The sequence below is a fragment of the Halichoerus grypus genome, chromosome 5, assembly GCF_964656455.1.
Source record: "Halichoerus grypus chromosome 5, mHalGry1.hap1.1, whole genome shotgun sequence".
Taxonomy (NCBI): Eukaryota; Metazoa; Chordata; class Mammalia; order Carnivora; family Phocidae; genus Halichoerus; species Halichoerus grypus.
In genome coordinates this window covers 85321-106429 of record NC_135716.1, presented here as the reverse complement: position 1 = coordinate 106429, position 21109 = coordinate 85321, and the positions used below count along the sequence as shown (strand labels likewise).

General features: G+C 45.4%; 1 protein-coding gene across 3 annotated transcripts; it reads right to left on the bottom strand.

Moving 5' to 3' along the window:
- Positions 1-318: 318 nt before the first annotated feature.
- ZNF16 (zinc finger protein 16) lies at positions 319-20488 on the bottom strand. 3 transcript variants are annotated; one of them, XM_036105790.2, is made up of 3 exons: positions 20361-20488; positions 17192-17396; positions 319-6596 (listed from the first exon to the last, which is right to left on the bottom strand). In XM_036105790.2, the coding sequence occupies exons 2-3, from the start codon at positions 17385-17387 to the stop codon at positions 4750-4752; spliced, it is 2043 nt and encodes a 680-aa protein (XP_035961683.1). In that variant the 5' UTR covers positions 17388-17396; positions 20361-20488; the 3' UTR covers positions 319-4749. The 3 variants fall into 3 exon arrangements, with proteins under 3 accessions (XP_035961683.1, XP_035961681.1, XP_035961682.1); XM_036105788.2 differs by lacking the exon at positions 20361-20488 and adding an exon at positions 20170-20343; XM_036105789.2 differs by lacking the exon at positions 20361-20488 and adding an exon at positions 20177-20343.
- Positions 20489-21109: the final 621 nt, after the last annotated feature.

Sequence of the window (21109 nt, the reverse complement as noted above, 5' to 3'; positions counted from 1 at the left end):
CTCCCTGATCAGCGGGGAGTCTGCTTCTCGCTCTCCCTCTGCCTCTCCCCTTGCTCATGCTCTCTCTCAAATAAATGAATAAAATCTTTAAAAAAAAAAACCCAGGAAGTTGAAGGGAACTTTCAGAGAAGTCACAACACAGAGGAATTTGTTGATGTCCATAAACCAAAGAACAGAGTGGAAGGCATGGGGCCAAAGAGTGCTTAGTGCTTCTATTTTTTTTTTTTTTTGAAGGCATGGAAAGGAGGTATCTGGGGAGAGTAGGGAAGGCTCCTCAAACTGGTGCAAAATGGCTTGAGAGGAGAGCCAAGAAAGGGATACTGACTTAGGGTCTTTATTGTGGTCAGTGGGTATGGTGGGTAGGATTGCCAAGCATAGGTGAAGGCTTATGTGGTTTCAATCTTCTGCTGGTGTCAAAGGAGAGAGCACAGCTTTCTTATCAGCTTGTCCAGATGTGGGCATGGAGAGTAAGGGGGATGAGGTTCCAAAGCTATCAGCAAACATCAAAAAATGGAACCAGACCACTCATTATAATTTGCCTCTGTTATTTGATGACTGAAACACACCATATTTAATTGAATTAGTGCTTGTTTAAATAAGCTATACAGCCCTCTTGCAACGTGCAGCCTGAGGTTAGTGAGGGAGATGAAAATGTCACTGAATCCTTCAAGAGTTCAGCATTGTGTATTCTGAGAGATGACAAGAGTGCCTCAGCTACTACAGAGGGGATGAGGGTGTCCTGGTGAGATCCTGTACTGTGGCCTGTGTATGGGTACAGACATCCGTGAGGCAAGAGATTCTGAGACTTCTTTGCCCTAAATGGGCAACTCTTAGGCACTGGCCCAAGAGTTTGTAAAAATGTGCAGATGGGGCCATTCATTAGCCAGGCCATCCAGTGCTAAGATAACTGCCTGGAATTTGGCCAGTTGTGCTGATGTTTGGATCCGGTTCTTTATTAGGGAGGTCTTGGTTAAGAAATGAGGAATGGCAGTTCCCTACTGAGCTCCATCATCTATGATGGTCGGCAGTGCTGCTTGTGAATTCCCACTGCTTTTCACTTAGTTCATCCCAAGAGGCTCCCCAGGTAGTCAAAGGGTCTGAGGAGGGCTGCCCTCCAACACCCTGGCATCTGGCAGGGACTGAGGACAGGGGAGGCTGCCCCTTCTGCAGGTGGAATATGCCAGAAGGCCAAGGTTTGGCTTCTAACAGCAGTTGGAAGGCATTCCAATAGCAATGATTGCTTTATAGGCTTAATTTGGGTTTGAATTAATCTCTTGGCTGTGCTGGGGGTGTTCTTCCCTAGAACCCGGAGGATCAGGATCTTTGCTGTGATGGTGGTAGTATTCAAGGGTTCTAGTGAGCATCTGCTCTCTGGAGTGTGGGCCTCACTTGGCATGCCACCTAATGCCTCCTTGCAAATGTTCTCCTTCTGAGTGGTCACCTAATGGACACAGATCTCACATAGGGTATGGTCTCTCCCCTGAGCTAGTCAGCTGCAGCCTTGGCCTCAAGTATACAGATAGGTCTGGGATCAGACACACAACTCAGGGCCACTTTAAGGAGGGCTCCTATACCATACTGCTATCCCTAAACAAGTTATTATCATGTGATTTAGGACAGCTACATCTATAACAAAGGCTCTGCTGGACCCAACAATGCAGCACGTGTGGCATGGCTGAGTGCATGCTGGCTTGCAGACAGTGGCTGCATGAGCAGGTAGAACCCTGGGGTGCCATCGTCCAGTCATCCTGCTCACAGTGCCAACTCCAATTCTTACCATTACCTTCAGGGTGGATGCCTCCCCCCCGCCCCCAATTTGGTTCAGACGTCAAGACTGACAATGCCACACACCACAAGGGTATGAGGTTTATTACTTGAATAACTGAGGTCAGCAGGGCAGGGATCCCAGGGCAGGTCAAAATGGCTTGAGGGGCAATGGAAGGGCACTGGCCTGGGTATTTGCTCTGGCTGGGGTTGAGACTACAGCACACACCTCACACTTCCTGTCCAGCAGGGTTTGAATGGTTTGAAATCTGTTGGCATCAAGGAGGGGGCACCCAGGCTTCTGAGCCATTGTTTTCCAAGAAACATTTCCAAGGACATCATGAAAGCCAAAAGAAATTGTAGTTGACAATTTGCTTTCCAAACTTTCTCTTTGGAAACATGATGTTCCAAAATTAAAATTCCTTAGGCTGCAGATGGCAGGCCCCTGAATTTGCTCAATTCTGCCCAGACACTGGGTAGGGACAAGGGCCCAGTGAAGCTTGACACTCACTCCTCCTTCCTGTGTCTAAGCTCTGGCCTCCCACAGCTATGCTTCAGCCCCAGGGGGTCTGCCAACGGTGTGGAGGCCAGGAGAAAGGGCAAAAGGAGTTGAGAAGGGAGTAACACAGAGGACAGGCTTGCCACTACAGCCTCTCCACACAGCAATGACCGTGTAAAATATAAGTCATCAAAAGCCTCCAGCATCTCCCATTTCACCCGGCATAAAAGCCAAAGTCCTTGTCATGGCCTAAGGCCTTTTGTGATATGGCCCATTACCTCCCACCCTATCTGCTTCTCCCTCTCTCACTCAACTCCTAGCCATACTGACCTGTGATTCTTGAACACTCTAGGCCTGTTTCTGCTCAGGGCCTCTGTACTGGCATGATGAGAAAAATTTTTGTTTTTCCCAGTTACTGCCCAGGCATTTTACCGTATGATAACCCTACACACACCCAGTGTGTGGACATTGAGATCACAACTTTAGTTTAGTGACCTCCACCCTAAGCACCTCCTAAGTAATATATGCTACCATGCTCTCAATTTCCTGCTCACTCATGACCTGTAATGGTGGAATGCCCTTCTCCTGGGTCATGGTGCCCCCTTGCTTCTGGGATCTGTGTGGTAAATCTCGTGAATTTAATTCCTTTGTGTGAGTGCACTGAAACTGTGCCTTCAATGAAAAAGACCCCAGGGTTTTCACCTTCCCAAAGGGGGAGCTCCCTGGTGACCTGTGTGGGTGGCTGTGCCTCCTCCTCCAGCAGGTCATAACCTGCGAATTCCTAATTTACTACCCAGCTCTGGCTTCCCAACCGGCTACTCTTGCTGTCATACCCTACCCCCCATCTTCACTGGTCATTCTCGAGTTGTCACTCAAAGGACATCTGGGTGAGGCCTTCTCTGACAGCCCCTATTTAAAGCAGAACCCCTCAAAACACCCAGACCGTATTTCCTGCTTTCCTTTTGCCTCATGACAATCTTAACCATTAGGGCATTTTCTCTACCCACTGGAATGTAAAGTCATCAAGGGCAGGCGTTTTTCTGTCCTGTTTCCTGTGTCCCCAGCAAATGGTATGTAGTAAGCGTCCCACAAGTATTTACTGGAAAAAAGGATGGAATCCAGGCTGGGAAAGGGGGAAAATGAAGCCAGAGAGGGTTGCCTGACAGTGAGAAAGCATGAGGGTGAACAGATGGAGGTCTCCATGCGGTGGAAAGATGAGCAAGTGAGTTGGAGGGTTAGCCGAGCAATGCTATCAGCAAAACTACAAATGTGGCAGCTTGTCTAGGGTGCTTCCTTGGGAAGGTGGGGCTGAAGTGGAGGGGAGGGGGTGAGCAGTGATGGGCTACTCTAATGGCCTCTGAGAGAAGGGTAGGCAGCCCACTGTAGCCCAAGCCTGACCTGTGCACCCTTGAGCCAACTCTCCCATACTTCCCTCTTCAAACCTCTCCCTCATTTGCAATTGATGGCTTTGCCTCTACTTCCTTGAAAGCACAGAAGCCAAGCCCCTCCCTTCCTAAACTGCAAACCTGACTACATCTGCCCATCAATGCCTTTCCTCCTGGAAAAACACAGGAGGTGCCTCTCCGTCCACCTATCCTAGGATATCCCCAAGTTGAGATGGGCTGGCTGGCTGGCTATGAGGATCCTCTCTGGTGGCATATGTGTTGCTTCTGGGACAACTCCCACTGCTCATAGAGAAGGGCACAGCTCTGGGAAACTGAGGAGGGGCCAGTCCCCACCTACTAGGGGCACTCACAGGTGTTCCATGAATGTCTGGAGATGAATGGGTGTGGGAGAAAACTGAGTCTGGGAGCTTGTGAGGAGAACAGGATGGGTATGGAGAGGGCAGGCCTCTGTGGGGCAAGAGCCAGGAGCATAAGGCACAGAGGCAGAGAGTGGGAAACAGCTGCTTGTGTAATTGTGCAGCAGCCCCGATGACCTCAGACTCAGGCACAAAGGAAAGGCAGAAGGAATCCTGCATCTAGTGACTGCATGGGAGGGACAAGAAAGGGTGAGAAACTGGTGGTAATGAGTACACACCACTTCTGAGAGAGGATGACTGCCATCAGACCTGAAAAACTCTTGACCTGATTTTATGTAAGCAGAATATTAATTATAACCATACACAAAGAGTTCACTCTATGACTAATTACCAAAGAAAAGAATTCCTGTGGTTATTTCGAACCAAATGTCAGTTTACTTTTTTGGTTCTGTTAATAATCTCTATTCATGAATATGAATATGCAGCTTCTATCATCTTTTCCCTCCTAACAATTGTGGCAGTCTGATAACAAAATGTACAAGCAAAACAAACAAGAAACAAGAGGTCACAGGAAGCAGGAGTGATGGCAGGGGAAGGAGGGTCTGGGCTTTGTGGACAGTGGGATGTGGGGGTAGAGGGCAGCAAGTGAACCTGGCTTCAAGTCTGGGAGGTGGGTGAAACTGGGACATGGCCAGAGGAGTCAGGAATGGAGCTGTACTCCGTTTCATTCCCTGGAGTGGATCAGCTGGTGTTTGACCAACTTGGAGCGCTGGCTGAAGGCTTTCCCACAAGCAGAGCAGTCATAAGGCTTCACGCCGGTATGGATCCTCTGGTGCTGGATGAGGACTGAACGCTGACTGAAGGCCTTCCCACACTCACCGCACTTATACGGCCTTTCACCAGTGTGGATTATCTGATGTTGAATAAGGTGTGAACTCTGGCTGAAGCCCTTACCACATTCGACACACGTGTACGGCTTCTCTCCAGTGTGAACTTTCTGGTGGTGAATGAGGTTTGAGCTTCGGTTGAAGGCTTTACCACACTGGTTACATTCATGGGGTTTCAAGCCATTATGGATTCTCTGATGCTGAATGAGAGTTGAACTCTGGCTGAAGGTTTTTCCACATTCGGTACATTCGTAGGGTTTCTCTCCAGTGTGAACTCGCTGGTGAAGGATAAGGTTGGAGCTCCGACCAAATGTTTTTCCACATTCTCGACACTCATAGGGCTTGTCACCCGTGTGCACACCCTGATGCTGAATGAGGGCTGAGCTGTGGCTGAAAGCCTTCCCACAGATGCTACATTCATACGGCTTCTCTCCTGTGTGGATTATCTGGTGCTTTCTGAGTACGGAGCTGTAACTAAAGGCTTTTCCACACACATTACATACATGAGGCTTTTCTCCAGTGTGAATTCTCCGATGCTGAATGAGGCTTGAACTCTGACTGAAGGCCTTCCCGCAGTCACTGCACTTATAAGGTTTCTCTCCAGTGTGAACCCTGTGATGCTTAATGAGGTTGGAGACCCGGCTGAATGGTTTGCCACACTCATTACACTCGTAAGGTCTCTCTCCAGTGTGAACCCTCTGATGCTTCCTCAGGTGTGAGCTCTGGCTGAATGCTTTCCCACACTCATTACACTGAAAAGGTTTCTCACCTGTGTGAATCCTGTGGTGTTTAATGAGATTTGAGCTCCGCCTAAAGGCCTTCCCACATTCGTTGCACACATACGGCTTCTCTCCAGAATGAATTCTTTGATGTTGGATGAGGTTTGAGCTCCGCCTAAAGGCCTTCCCACATTCACTGCATTCATAGGGCTTCTCACTCATGTGAGACTTCTGGTGCTTTTTAAGGCTTGAGTTCTGGCTAAAGGCTTTTCCACATTCATTGCATACATAAGGCTTCTCTCCGCTGTGGTTAATCTGATGCCTAATGAGGTTTGAGTGCACACTGAAGGTTTTCCTGCACTCACTGCACTGGTAGGGTTTTTCACTCACATGAGACCTCTGATGATTTTTAAGAAATGAGTTCTGGCTGAAGGATTTTCCACATTCATTGCATATGAAGGACTTCTGTCTAGTATGGATTATCTGATGCTGAATAAGATCAGGGTTTCCTCTGAAGGTTTTCCCACAATCATTACATATGAGTGGGCTTTCGGCTATGTGAAGCCCCTCATGGCTACTTAAGTCCATACTGTGTTGGAAGCTGTGGCCACATATGTCATACAGATGTGGCCTCTCTTCTGTAGGAATTCCCTGAGATGCTGTTGGGTTTGGGCTCAGACTGATGCTTCTTACAAAGTCATCACAGCCCAGCTCTTTCTCTAAGGGGCTCCTAAGGAGCACTGCCACTGGCGTAAAGCCCTCCTCCTGGTAGAGTGACTGCACCCGTCTCTCACTGTCAGGGGTTCCCCAATCTCTCTCTAGTACATCATCACAGAGTTCTCCAAGCTCAGGTGCCTGAGAAAAATCACTGGTATAGTTTTCTGATATTTCTGCCTGTGATTCCAAATCCTCAGAAACTTCTTTCTTCTGAAGAAATTCCTTGCCCTTAGTCCTGGTGTCCCAATCTGAAATGATAAACAAAGTCACTTGGAAGGAAACAGGAAAATACAGATGACACATCTGGGAATGTGTGACCCACTGGGGGTGGTAGTCTCAAATCTCTCAAGGGGATGAGAGAGGGGGCTGGGAGAGCTCTAAACGGATGAGGCAGCAGGGCCCTCAACCTACAAGACTGACCCTCACCCCCCTGACCCACATCTCAGGAAATCACCTGCAGTCTCCCTAATGGTTCAAGTCAAAATCATGTTCTTCTGTGAGCCTCAGAGCTCCCCAGGTCAGGAGCCCTGGACCTGGGGGTGTCTAGGAAATGTCCACATGAGGCTGGGCACCTAGGAGTAATGGGGGGAGGGCTCACTGAGGACTGCAGGGACAGGGAGGCTGCTATGGGAAACAAGAGTCTGCACAGGTTGCCCCAAAGCTCACTATGCCCCGCACTGCCCCCAGCAACTGACCCAGGGAGCCTCCCATCCTCCTCTGGCTGCATATGAAGTAGGGACCAGAAGGGCATGACACACAGGAGTCAATGGAGCTTTCTCATAAATGGTCACAGGGTACCCTTTTTAGGTTTTGTGGCTATATGGTCTTGGTTATATAGTCTGCTTTGTTACAACCCTGCAAAAACCTCAAAACCATTCTTTGCTTGCAGGCCATTAAAACAAAAAACGAACAAAACCCCCCAACAAATCCCTGGCTAGCTGGATCTGGCCTGTGGGCCACAGTCTGTTGACCCTAAGATAAGGTCACTAGTATGGCTCAGGAGATGGTGGCAATGATTAGTTTTCAGCCCCAAGCCACTGTTGGCCTGGAAGCCTTTTATTGAGACAGGAGACAAAATAGTCCTGTGGGTGAGGATGGTGAGAGGTTGCTTCGGATTTATTAAATCTGATGTAATTCTTCTCTGCAACTTAAGAATGGTTGTAAACAATGATTAAAGTTTCTCTTTTGAAAGGAAATGTAAAATTGGAAATGTGGTTTCCCTTATGACGCACACACACAATAAAAGTTGGGTTTAAGGGGAGGCACCTGGCTGGCTCAGGGTTGTAGGTTCGAGCCCCATGCTGGGTGTAGAGATTACTTAAAAATAGAATCTTAAAAAAAAAGTTGGGTTTAAGGGCAAAGAAAAAGATTTGAAAACAAAGAGTTGCTTGCGCTGTCCTTGCTGCCCCCATGACTGATCCCCACTGGAGAAAAGAGTGAGGATTCTAAGCCCTTCTAGAACACAACAAACCTATTAGTATTTCCTGAGAGAAAGCACTCATTAAAGACCTTTATGATTAGTGGCTTCCAGGTTTGTGGAAAACAGCTTCGGTAAGTACCCAAGTCAAAGCCACATACTCAGGTGGGGCTCCACTAGTCTATATCCTGATAGACTATCATTTACTTAATTTATTGAGGTGAAATTTACAAAAATAAAATTGTTTAAAATGAACATTTAAGTGGCATTTAGTTGTGCCTGTTGTGCACATTTACAGTGTTGTGCAATCATCACCTCTATCTAGTTCCGAAACAGTTTCATCACTCCAAAGTAGAGCCTCTTATTAACCCATCAGTTTTATCTCTCCTCCCCAACTCTTAGCAACCCTCAATCTGCATTTTGTCTTTAAGCATTGGATAGCTCATATAAATGGAATCCTATCACATGTGACTTTTTATGTGTGGATTCTTTCACTTAATGTTTTTCCAAGTTCATCCACATTGTAGCATGTATCACTGCTTCATTCCTTTTTTTTTTTTTTTGTCTGAATAATATTCCATTGTATGGATATAGTATATTTTCCATGGATGGACATCTAGGCTGTTTTCTTTTGGCCATTGTGAATAGTGCTTCTATGAACATGATGTACGTATACATGTTTGAGTACCTGTTTTTAACTCTTTGCATATTTATCTAGCATTGCTGGGTCCTATGGCAACGCTATGTTTAAACGTTTGAAGAACTGCCAAATTTTATTCCATAGTGGCTGCACCACTTTCCATTCCCACCAGCAATGTATGAGAGTTTCAATTTCTCTACACCCTTGAAAACACTTGTTACGTATTTAAGTATTACAACCACTCTAGTGGGTGTGAAGTGGTTATCTCATTGTGGTTTTGATTTGCATTTCTCAAATGACTAATGAATTTAAGCATCTTTTCATGTGCTTATTGGCCATGAAAATTTGCATATTTTCTTTTGAAAAGCATTTATTCCAGTCCTTTGCCCATCATAAAATTGGGTTGTTTGTCTTCTTATTATTGAGTTTGAGTTCTTTATAGATTCTGAATACTAGACTCTTAACCAGAAATACAATTTGCAAAGACTTTCTCCCATTCTATTAGGGTGTCTTTTAACTTTCTTGACAATGTCCTTTGATACCCAAAAGTTTTTAATTGTGATAAAGTCCAACGTACCTATCTTTTTCTCTACTGCTCATGCTTTTGGTGTCATATCTAAGAATCCACTGCCAAACTCAAGGTTATGAAAATTTATACCTGTTTTCTTGTAAGAGTTCTATGATTTTAGTTCTTTATTTAGGTTGTTGGGCCATTTTGAATTAATTTCTGTATATGGTGTGAAGTAGGGGTCCCAGTTTATTCTTCTGCATGTGGATATCCACTTGTCCCAGCATTATTTGTTGAAGAATTATCTTTTCTCACTGAACAGTCTTGACATCTATATTGCAAATCAATTTGTGACAGATGTCTTGGTTTACTGCTAGACTCTCAATTCTATTCCATTGATCTGTATGTATAGCTTTATGTCAGTACCAAATTGTTTTGATTATTAAAGCTTTGTAGTAATTTTTGAAACTGGTGAGTATGAGTCCTCTGTTTTTCCTTTTCAAGCTTGTTTTGACTGTTTGGGGCCTTTTGTCATTCTATATGAATCAGAGGGCTCAACTTCAAAATTTCTGCAAAAAAAGCTGTTGTAATTTTTTTTTTTTAAAGATTTTATTTATTTATTTGAGAGAGAGAGAATGAGAGAGAGAGCACATGAGAGGGGGGAGGGTCAGAGGGAGGAGCAGACTCCCTGCAGAGTAGGGAGCCCGATGCGGGACTCGATCCCGGGACTCCAGGATCATGACCTGAGCCGAAGGCAGTTGCTTAACCAACTGAGCCACCCAGGCGCCCAAGCTGTTGTAATTTTGATATGGTTTGTATTGAATTTGTAGATTGCTCTGGATAGCACAGGCATTGTAACACAATTAAGTTCAATCCATGGACTTGATGTCTTTCCAATTATTTATGTATTTGTTAATTTCTTTTGTCAAGGCTTTGTAATTCTCAGCAAACAAGTCTTTCACTTCCTCAGTTAAATTTATTTGTAGGTTCTTTTTTCTTTTTTTTAAAGATTTTGAGAGAGAGAGAATGAGAGGGGAGAGGGGGGAGGGGCAGAGGGAAAGGGAGAAGCAGACTACCCGCTGACGAGGGAGCCTGACTTGGGGCTTGATCCCAGGACCCTGAGATCATGACCTGAGCCAAAGGCAGATGCCTAACTGATTGAGCCACCCAGGTGCCCCTATTTTTTCTTTTGATGCTATTTAAATGAAGTTTTCTTAATTTCCTTTTCAGATTGCTCATTTCTGGTATATAGAAACAATTGATTTTGTGTGTTGATTTGTACCCTGAAACTTGGCTGAATTCATTTATTAGCTCTTATAGCTTTTTAATGGATTCTGTGGGATATTCTATATATAGGATCATGTCTTCTGCAAACAGAGATAGTTTTCCATCTTCCTTCTCAATTTGAGTGTCTTCTTTCTCTTTCCTGATTGCTCTGGGTTAGAACTTCCAGTACAATGTCGAACAGCAGTGGTAAGACAGGCATACTTTCCTGATCACTAGGGGAAAAGATTTTAATTTTTCACTATTGTGTATAATAATGCTAGCTGTGGGTTCTTCATGAATGCCCTTTATCATGTTAAGGAGGTTCCCTTATATTGAGTTTTCCCAGTGTTTTTCTTTTCTTTTTTTTCTTTCTTTTAATCACAAAGGGTGTTTGATTTTGTCAAATACTTTTTCTGCATCGGTTGAGATGATTATGGTTTTTCTCCTTCATTCTATTAATGTGGTAAATGACACTGATTGGTTTTGTTATGTTGAACTACCTTTGTATTCCTGGGTTACATCCATGGGGTATAATACTTTATTCTTGAGTCACTTTGGTAATTTTTTTGTCTTTAGGAATTTCTCTCTTTCATCTAGGTTATCTAATTTGTCAGTGCACAACTGGTAACAGTCTTCTCTTATACTCCTGTTTACTTTTGTAAGATAGGTAGTAATGTCCATTTCTGATTTTTGTTATTTGTGTCTTCAAAGGTTTGTCAATTTTAATCTTTTCAAAAAACTAACTTTTGATTTTGTTGATTCTCTAATGTTTTCTACTTTTTTTTTTAAGATTTTATTTATTTATTTGACAGAGAGAGAGCAGGAGAACACAGCAGTGGGAACGGCAGAAGGAGAGGGAGAAGCAGGCCCCCCACCGAGCAGGGAGCCCGATGCGGGACTCGATCCCAGGACCCTGGGATCATGACCTGAGCTGAAGGCAGCTGCTCAACCAACTGAGCCACCCCGGTGCCCCTGTTTTCTACTTTCTAGTTTATTTATCTCTCCTGTAATGTTTATTATTTCCTTCCTTCTGTTAGCTTTGGGTTTAGTTCACTCTTGTTTTCACAGTTCCTTAAGATATAAAGTTAGGTTACTGATTTAAGATCTTTCTTCCTTTTTTTTTTTTTTTTTAAAGATTATTTATTTATTTATTTGACAGAGAGACACAGCAAGAGAGGGAACACAAGTAGAGGGAGTGGGAGTGGGAGAAGCAGGCTTCCCACTGAGCAGGGAGGCCAACATGGGGCTCAATCCCAGGACCCCGGGATCATGACCTGAAGCCAAAGGCAGATGCTTGACGACTGAGCCACCCAGGTGCCCTGATCTTTCTTCCTTTTTAATGTATCCACCTACTGCTATAAATTTACCTTCTGGCACTGCTCTCCTTGCATATTATAAGTTTTTGTTTGTTTTCATTTGTATGCAGGTTTTTCTAATTTCCCTTGTGACTTTTTTCTTGACCCATGGGTTAGGAGTATGTTGTTTTATTTATACATATTTGTAAATTTTTCAATTTTCCTGCTGTTACTGACTAGAGATAATACGTTACATGATTTCAGCTGTTTTTATTATTGGGATTTGTTTTGTGGCCTAACATAAGGTCTATGTTGGAGAATGTCCACGTACACTTAAGAATATGTGCTCCTTTGGGTGGAGTGTATGTACGTACATGTCTATTAGGTCTAATTGATTTACAGTGTTGTTCAAGTTCCCTATTTCATTACTGGTCTTCTGTCTGATGTTCTATCCATTTTTGGAAGTGAGGTACTGAAGTCTCCAACTATTATTATACAACTATTTCTCCCTTCAAATGTATATGTGTTTCATATATTTTGGGGTTCTCTTTTGTAACTTATATCCTCTTGTTGAATTGATTCTTTTATTCACACATAATGCACTTCTTTTCTCTTGTTACAGTTTTTTACCTAGTTTATTTTTTCTGGTGTTATAGTATAATCACCCCAGCTCTTTTGGTTACTATTTATTTGCATGTAATATCTTTTTTCATCTTTTACTTTATCCTTATTTGTGTCTTTGGATCTAAAGTAAGCCTCTTGTAGACAGTATATAGTTGGATCATGCTTTTTCATCCACTATGCTAATATCTGCCTTTGGAGGGTTTAAACCATTTATAATTAATTACTGATAAGGAAGGATTTACTTCATTTTGCTATTAGTTTTTGATATCTTTTATCTCTTTATGTCCCTCATCTCCTCTATTACTGTCTTCTTTTGTGTTATTTTTTGTAGTTTACCATTTTAATTTTCTTCTTTTTCCTTTTATGGATACTTTTTTTTTTTTTTTTTAAAGATTTTATTTATTTATTTGACAGAGAGAGAGACAGCGAGAGCAGGAACACAAGCAGGACGAGTGGGAGAGGGAGAAGCAGGCCTCCCGCCAAACAGGGAGCCCGATGTGGGACTCGATCCCAGGACCTTGGGATCATGACCTGAGCCGAAGGCAGACGCTTAACGACTGAGCCACCCAGGCGCCCCCTTTTATGGATACTTTAAAGATATTTTCTTTTAATGGCATAATGGGGATTACAATTAACATCCTAATACCCTAAAACAATGTAGTTTGATCCCCCCCATCACAGCTATTTTAGTTTTTATTCCTAAGCTTTACTGAAATATAACTGACATACATCATCGTTAAGTTTAAGGTGTACAATGTAATGATTTGTACACCGATACATGTACACTGTGAAATGATTACCATCGTAAGGTTAGTTAACACATCCATCACCTTATATAGTTATTATTATTATTTTTTTAAGTAATCTCTACACCCAACATGGAGCTCAAACCCATGACCCAATATCAAGAGTGGTATGCTCTACCAACTCAATCAGCCAGGCACCTCCTTTTTTTGTGTTAAGAATTTTTAAGGTCTACTATCTTAGCCATTTTCAAATACATAATACAGTATAACTGTAGTCACCATGCTGTACATTAGAACCCCAGAATAAAACCATCAAGTTTGAACTGATAACAACTTAGCCACAACAGCATACAAAAACTCTGCTCTTATACACCTCTGCTCCCCACTGTCATGTTGTCACAAATGTATCTTTATATGTTGTGTGTTTAATATAGATTTATAATGATTTTTATTGTCTTTTAAATAATTTAGGAAATAAAAAGTGGAGTAATAAACCAAAAACACATTAATACTAGCTTTTATAGTTACCAACGTAGTTACCTTTACTAGAGATTTTTGTTCGTTTATATGGCTTTCAGTCCCTACTTAGTGTCCTTTAATCTTAACCTGTAGGACTCCCTTTAGCATTTCTAATAGGGCAGGTCTACTGGTAATAAATATCCTCAGGGGCGCCTGGGTGGCTTAGTCAGTTAAGCGTTTGCCTTTGGCTAAGGTCATGAACTCAGGGTTCTGGGATTGAGCCCCAAGTCGGGCTCCCTACTCAGCGGGGAGTCTGCTTCTCTCTCTGTCCCCACCCCCTGCTTGTGCACATGCACGCTCTCTCTCTCTCAAATAAATAAATAAAATCTTAAAAAAAAAAGTCCGCAGCTTTTATTTATCTGGAAATATCTGGGAATATCATTTTGAAGGGTCATTTTGCCAGATATGGAATTCTTGGTTGACAGTTTTTTCTCTCTCAGCACTTTAAATGTCATCCCACTGCCTTCTGGCCTCCATGGGTTCTGATCAGAAACTGGCTGCTAATCTAATTCAGGATCCCTTATATGAGATAGGCTGCCTCTTTTGTTTTCAAGATTCTATCTTTGACAATTTGATTATAATGAGTCTTGATGTGAATCTCTTTGAATTTATCCTAGTTGGAGTTTGTTGAGCTTGTTGAATGAATAGATTCATGTCTTTCATCAAATTTGAGATGTTTGGGCCATTGTTTCTTCAAATATTCTTTCTGCCCCTTTCTCTCTCTCTTCTATAATGTGTATGTTGGTTTGAGTGATGCTATCCTACAGGTCTGTTAAACCCTCTTCACTTTTCTTTAACCTTTATTCTTCCTGATTCTCAGACTGAATAATTTCAATTGTCCTATCTTCAAATATGCCTGCTCAAATCTGCTGTTGAATCCCTCTAGTGAATTCATTTCAGTTATTGCACCTTTCAACTCTAGAATTTCTGTTCTAGTTTTTTTTTTTTTTTTAAAGATTTTATTTATTTATTTGACAGAGAGAGACATAGCGAGAGAGGGAACACAAGCAGGGGGAGTAGGAGAGGGAGAAGCAGGCTTCCCCGCCGTGCAGGGAGCCCAATGTGGGGCTCGATCCCAGGACCCTGGGATCACGACCTGAGCCAAAGGCAGACGCTTAACGACTGAGCCACCCAGGCGCCCTCTAGTTCTTAAAAAAAAAAAAAGATTTATTTATTTGAGAGAGAGCGAGAGCACACAAGTCGGGGAGGGGGGAGGAAGAGGGAGAAGCAGACTCCCCACTGAGCAGGGAGCCTGATGCGGGGGTCGATCCCAGGACCCCAAGATCATGACCTGAGCTGAAGGCAGATGCTTAACTAACTGAGCCACCCAGGCGCCCCTGTTCAGTTCCTTTCTATAATTATATAAATTGTATACTTATAATTGTATAAATTTAAAATCTCTTGATATGCTCATTTTGTTTGTACATTGTTTTCCTGGTTTCTTTTAGCTCTTTGAACACATTTAAGACAGTTGGTTTAGTTTGTCAACCATCTGTGCTTTTTCAGGGACACTTTCTGCCAAATAATTTTTTCCCGTTGAATGGGCCAGCCTTATTTTCCTTTTTCTTTGTATTCTTTGTTATTTTTTTTGTTAAAAACTGGACATTTGAATATTTATTGTGGTAACTCTGTAAATCAGTCTCTCCCTCCTCCAGGCTTTGCTGTTATTGATTGTTGAAGGTTACAGTCAATTGTTCATTTAGTGACTTTCCCAAATAAGTTTTGCAAACTAAAACTAGTCTGTCATGTGTGGTCACTGAGGTCTCTTTCTTTAGCTTGTGTTCAGCTAGTGTTTTGACAGAGATTTCCTTGAACACTAACAGTAAACGAAAAGTAATACACCTCTCCCAGCCTTTGTGCTAGGGTACTACCTTAACACTACATATAACCATCTTAGCTTCCAGCTTTTATTGCCTTAGATATGAGCCAGAGGTGAAGCTATGATCTTCAGAGGTCTTTTCTGAGCATATATCCTGTCCTGGGCATGTATGCAGTTTTCTAAATTCTCTGATATACAAGGGTGCTTTTGAATGTCCTCGTTTCCCCAGCTTTCCCTCCTAGGCTTTAGGTGGTTGACTGTACTGTTAACTGATGTCCCAGGTGGCTGTGGGGTTTTAGTTCCCCTACAATGTTTCTGAACCCAGGGCTTTTGTGCCCTAAGTTCTGAGTATGGCAAAACAGAGACAAGCATTTTGCATCAATCCTTTATCCAATCCCACGCAGGTTAGGACAAACAATAATTTTTGAGTAATATATTCTCTGCTCCCTTTGGAATCAGGGACCACGATCCCACACTGGGAACACAAGCTGCTCACTTTAAAACTGCCACTGAGCCAGGGAGTGTTTGGGGGCAAGAGCAAGTAAAAACACCACAAAGCTTTCCTACCATTTTTAAGTGGCCTTTTTCTTGATTTAGCATTTACCTGGTTGTTGTAAACCTGTTTTCTAGATTTAGATTCTTGACAAAGTTGGTCCTGGCACTTTCTGCTTGGTTATTTTTTTTTTTTTTTTTGGAGGACTGGGTATTTGGAGCTATGTACTCCACCATTTTGTTCCACGGTGGCTTTTTAAACATTACCATCAATCCAGTTTTTTTTTTTTTCTTTCTTTTTAATGGAATAGGGCCTGTCCTCCCACACCATTCTCTGCCCAGCATACTGTTAACCATTTGGTTCACATTCTGCCTCTGCCTGGGGGCAGTCAGCAGGCCTGTCTCTCAGGGCGACTTCTTGGGACCTCATCATGTCTCTATCTCCTAACACTCTCCTGCTCCAACATACCCAGGACTGCCTTGTACTACCTCTGCCTGCTGGGGGAGGTCATCAAGAGGATGTGACCACTGGTTGACTCATGAGCTGGATCCAGGTGACTGGAGGCTCCTCATCCTTTTCCCTGTCCTTGAACGTACATTCTGCTTGCTGTCCCTGCTCCCAGAAGCTGCCCCAAGGACACAGCATTGAGATAGTGATGTGGTGCTGTGACCATCAAGACAGTATGTGTAACTAAATCCAGTTAAGGCCACTATATCAACTTTTAAGATTTGGCAGGTGGATGCTAGGGTCTACTCGTATTGCAGCCACCCAAGACAAGCCTCTTAAATAAGTTCCCTTGATTATTAAACTGTCATCTACCAACCTGGGTGGCCTGCCTTGTTCTTCAGACTCTCCCCTCCATGTACAGAGGCCAGTTTAAGTTATACCTGGGAAGTTCGTGAGGTATGCGAACAAACACTGCCATTAGCCCAAACTTCTCTGGCCACAGAGTCTGACTAGGGTACTCTGCCCAGAAGTCCTGAGTATGACCACAGGTCCCATGTAGTTAAGAGTGTCCTCTTGTAAAACAGCCATCAAATAGCAGTAAGGAAAACTAACACTGAGTAACCATCCTAATCACTGCTGAGGGGTCCACAGAAAAGCCAAGCTAGTTGAGGGCTCTTCAGGAAAGGACTCTCTAGTAGAGCTCCAAAGTGGATGGGAGTGGCTAGGCTGTGCGAATGCAGACAGAAGGGAGTAGATCACGGCCTGAATTAGGGCTGTACCCTAAATGCAGGGGACTACCACCAGCCTGGTAGTTGGGCTGCAGGGCTCAGCTGGCAGCCATCATATCACACCCCTCTATGTCAGGTGGGGAAACACAGTGTCCTGCTCAGGCACCAAGACACCCTGGGGCCAGGCCAAATTCCTCTCTGATCTCTAGCCTTGGTCCTCAAGTCCATGGGGCACCCTATCCCTAATGATGACATGGATGCCTCCTGGGGGTAAGCACAGGGTGACACGGACAAAGTCCCTCCAGAATGAGGGCAACCAGTGGGGAACTTGCTCCCAGTACCTGGCTGCTGACGGTGAGGGGGAGTGGTTCCTGGCTCAGTGTAGCCACAGCAGTGGGGATCATGGAGTGCAGATCCAGCGTGGGTCACAACAGGAGCATCATTCACACAGGCCTGGGCTGCAGGGATCCAAGGGGATGGTCCAGGAACTGAGGGCTCCATTTCTGCCTCTTCAGAGCGAGCTCTGAGGCTGGGCATGGCTGGGACCTGGAGACCAGCAAGGATACAGGTGAGTGTACAGAGGAGCTAGCTCCAGGGATCCATACTCCCACCAGGCAAGGGTCTCTTCCACCCCTACAGCCTGAGACCTGATGTAGACCTGGTGCTAGGTCTCAGGGAAGGGGTAAGATGCTGACCTCAGGGCAAGGTGAGCACACAGCGTCCCATGGGCACCCCTAGAAGGGCCCAGGGCTGCCATGATAGGAGAACAGCCCCACAGAGCCTGCACCCATGGTGGGCCCACCCCTCATTCCTGACACAATGTCCTGAAGGTGGAACATCAGATCCATTCACAGTGGAGCAGCAACTCCAGCAGTTGGGCAGCTAGGGGCAGCCTGTGCCTCAGAGGTGCACATGGTCATCATGGTGTCTGAGTTGTGGGTCCTCCCCCCCCCCCCCCGGCAGCATCCACACTGAGGTCTCCACCATCCTGAGCCGTCTTCCCACTGCACCAGTGGCTCCCTCCTAGGCTCCTCCTTATCTCCCTCTTCATGTTGGTACATCAGGGTTCACTTTTGAACCTACACCAACTTCCTTGGTTAAGGAAGGCATCAACACCCTTATCCTGTGAAGATTCCCAAGCTTGGGCTCATTTCCAGTTCTAAATGCTCCTTCTGAGGAGATACAATACTCCCACTGATACATGATGGGTTCCCCACAAGGACCAAATTAGTGATTCCCCCACCCCTCCTACTCTGCCCTGTCTCTGCAAATGCACCATGCCCTGCTCAGTGGCCCACCCATACTGTGGCAATTCCCTTTGGCCCCTTATTCACACTGCACTACTGACAGAAGCACACAGCGGACACCGCCTGCCTACTGGGTAGTGCGTAGTGTAAGCCCTGACAGTTGTTTTGTTTTTTTGTAAAGCAAGTGCCTGAATTAAGCTTTGATGCCGAAGCATCCACTGCAAACAGGCATCCGTTTCAAAGATGGAATAAATGCCAGCCACTGGACTAGATAAAGAGCCAGGCCACCTCCCCTGACAGCCTCCTTTGTCTTGGAAATCTTGTTTGATTCTGATTACTGGCCATTTGGACCACTTGTTATTTTTCTCTTCCTGTGCTTTAAATTCCCACTCTTATGTTTTATTTATTTTATTAAGAAGAATTTCTTTATTCATTTGAGAGAGAGAACACGTGCGTGAACCAGTGTGGAGGAGGGGCAGAGGGAGAGGGAGAAGCAGACTCTCTGATGAGCGGGGAGCCTGACTCAGGGTTCAATTCCAGGACCCTGAGATCATGACCCAGGTCTGAAGTCAGATACTTAACCAACTGCCAGGCACCCCTCCACTCTTATGTTTTAAATTCACCAATAAAGAGTGAGCCCCTGAAACCCTAGGTCTCTACCCTTGACCTCAATCAAAGCAGAAATCCAGGCCAGTGCTCTCTCATTACTGGAAACCTCACTGTGTGGCCCCAGGTGTGCTAATTTGCAGGGCCTGTAAGTAATAAATCTTTACTTTTTGAAAATTTCCTAATGAAAATTTCCTTGTTGCTGAAGGGCATTTTGCAATCATCGTAAGAACCACATGGGTTGGTCCAACCAAATCACTGGTTTTTGACAGGCTGAGACCAGCACGAAACAGAGGCAGCAAGGAAGGAGCGGAGCCCTGGGGCAGGCAGGCACTTAAACCAGGCCCAGGGAAGGGGACTTCGGCAATGCCTGGTTAGAAAGGTAGAACAAGGGGCAAAGGTGTGGACAGAGCTCAGAGACAGGGTCACTGGGGTACAGACTATCAGAGGCCACGGCTCCTGACAGTGAGGCACTGGCCACATTTCTCTATTAGGACAGACGGAACTAACCTGACACGGATGCTCACAGGAACGTGCAGACAAGATTCAAAGCAGGTAGAGCACTGACTTAAGGTGTCTGTCAGCAGAACGAAGCAGATGTTGCTTCCATGGGGGGGGGGATGTCCGTCACTTTCCCTCTCCCAAAGGGACAGTCATTTGCAATATTCATTCACTTTGTTTTAAAATTCTTTAAATTATTATCACTGTCACTGAATGGGGGCAGTCACATGGCTCAAAATTCAAAGGCAGAAGACTTATGGTGAAACACTCCCAGCCAGCTACTCTGCTCCCCTTCCCAGTTGCTAATGTACCCTTCCAGAATATTCTATGCTCATTTTACATCTTGTTTTTCTCACCTCAGTATATGTGGCATCTTGCCCTGGAGGACACAGGCCGAATCTGTGGTAAGCAGAACGCCCCTCAACACCCATGTGCACAGCCCAATCCCTGGAGCCCGTGGACATGGTATGCCACACAGCAAAAGAGACCTTGCAGAGGGGATTATCTTGGTGGACCCAATCTAATCACACGAACCCTTGCTGACTCCGGGGTGCCAGGTCCCTGTGCAAGGACTGGGGCCTCAGGAACTAAGGACAGTCAGCAAAGAAACACACTTCAGTACAAGAACCTCAAGGAATTCGATTCTGCCAGCGAGCCTGGAAGCAGATTCTCTTGGCTAAGAGCTCAACAGGGTGCTAAGCAGAGACACCAGCCCACTGCAGGCATCCACGGGGTGGGCATGGCTCGTCCCTCAGCTCCACTCACACGGGGGAGAATAAATTCCTCCCTGTCCCCAGAGCCTCGTCGCCACCTGGAGGGTGACTGCACCACCCGGGGCCTCCAGGCAGGACACCTGCGCGGAACGACCACCTCATTTCTCACACAGCTCAGTACAGCTCCGACGTTCGCACCCAGTCCTGAGGCCCCTCCTCCACCCCGACCCCCACGCGCCAGACACCACTCACCGCACACCTGCCCCGTCGCCACGCGGTCCTGCGGCCAGGCTCCAGGGCGAGTCAGGATCCGCCGTCCGGAGGATGCCCCTCACGCCCGCTCCCGGAGGCGCCCTCCGAGGCCCCCAACCCCGCCCAGGCCGAGCAGCCCCAGCCCCTCTGACCACGACGCCCTGCCTAGCCCACTGGAGGCCGGCACCCACCGCGGGGTCTTCGGGGTCACGCGGGAGCGCGGTCCGCAACGTGCAGGCTTCACCTGCGCGAGCTCCTTCCCTCCCGGGGGTCGCTCCGGACACCGCGCGACGCCGCGGGACTACCGCGGCTGTGCCCAGAGACGGGCCCCGGAAATCCCTCCCCTGACCCTCCCCGACTTCCGGGCCAGCGTCGCCGCTCTAGGCGGCGGAGGCCCGGCGCCGTGGGGTTCCCTCCCCCTGGGGGCGCGGAGCCGGAGCTCCCTGGCTCTCACGGAGGTCGGAGCGCGCTGGTGACTAGATGTGGAAAGGCGAGGGTTAGAGATGCAGGAAAAGGAGAAATGCCGCTGTCGTGGGGCTTGTGTACACAGTTCCTGGAATCGGAACAGACTGCAGCTTGATGAAAACGTGAGGGCTCACGTGGGAGAACCGAATCCCTCAATCAGTGATTCGGCAGACAGATGGAAAAACTCAAATTCCTTAAATAGGTAATACACATTTCGTGGGATTGCTCATGGAACATTTACCGAAACTGATGATACACTTAGATATAAAGAATACGAATGTTTTAAGATGCATTTGACAGGAAGATTATCAAAATTAGAAATATATAATAAAAAGCTGACAAAAACCCCTTAAGTATTGGAATTTACGAAACACTGTCTACATAACCTTTTAATCAAAATGATAGTAGCTGGAAAATTACAGACTATTTATAAAGCAATCGAAAGCAAAACACTTCATTCTCACACCTATGGAAC

Excerpts from the sequence above, each read along its gene's own strand:
- ZNF16 (XM_036105790.2), bottom strand. The coding sequence starts at position 17,387 with ATGCCCAGCCTCAGAGCTCGCTCTGAAGAGGCAGAAATGGAGCCCTCA. Across the intron at positions 6,597-17,191 it reads CCCTCACCGTCAGCAGCCAG|ATTGGGACACCAGGACTAAG; the intron begins GTACTGGGAGCA and ends TTATCATTTCAG.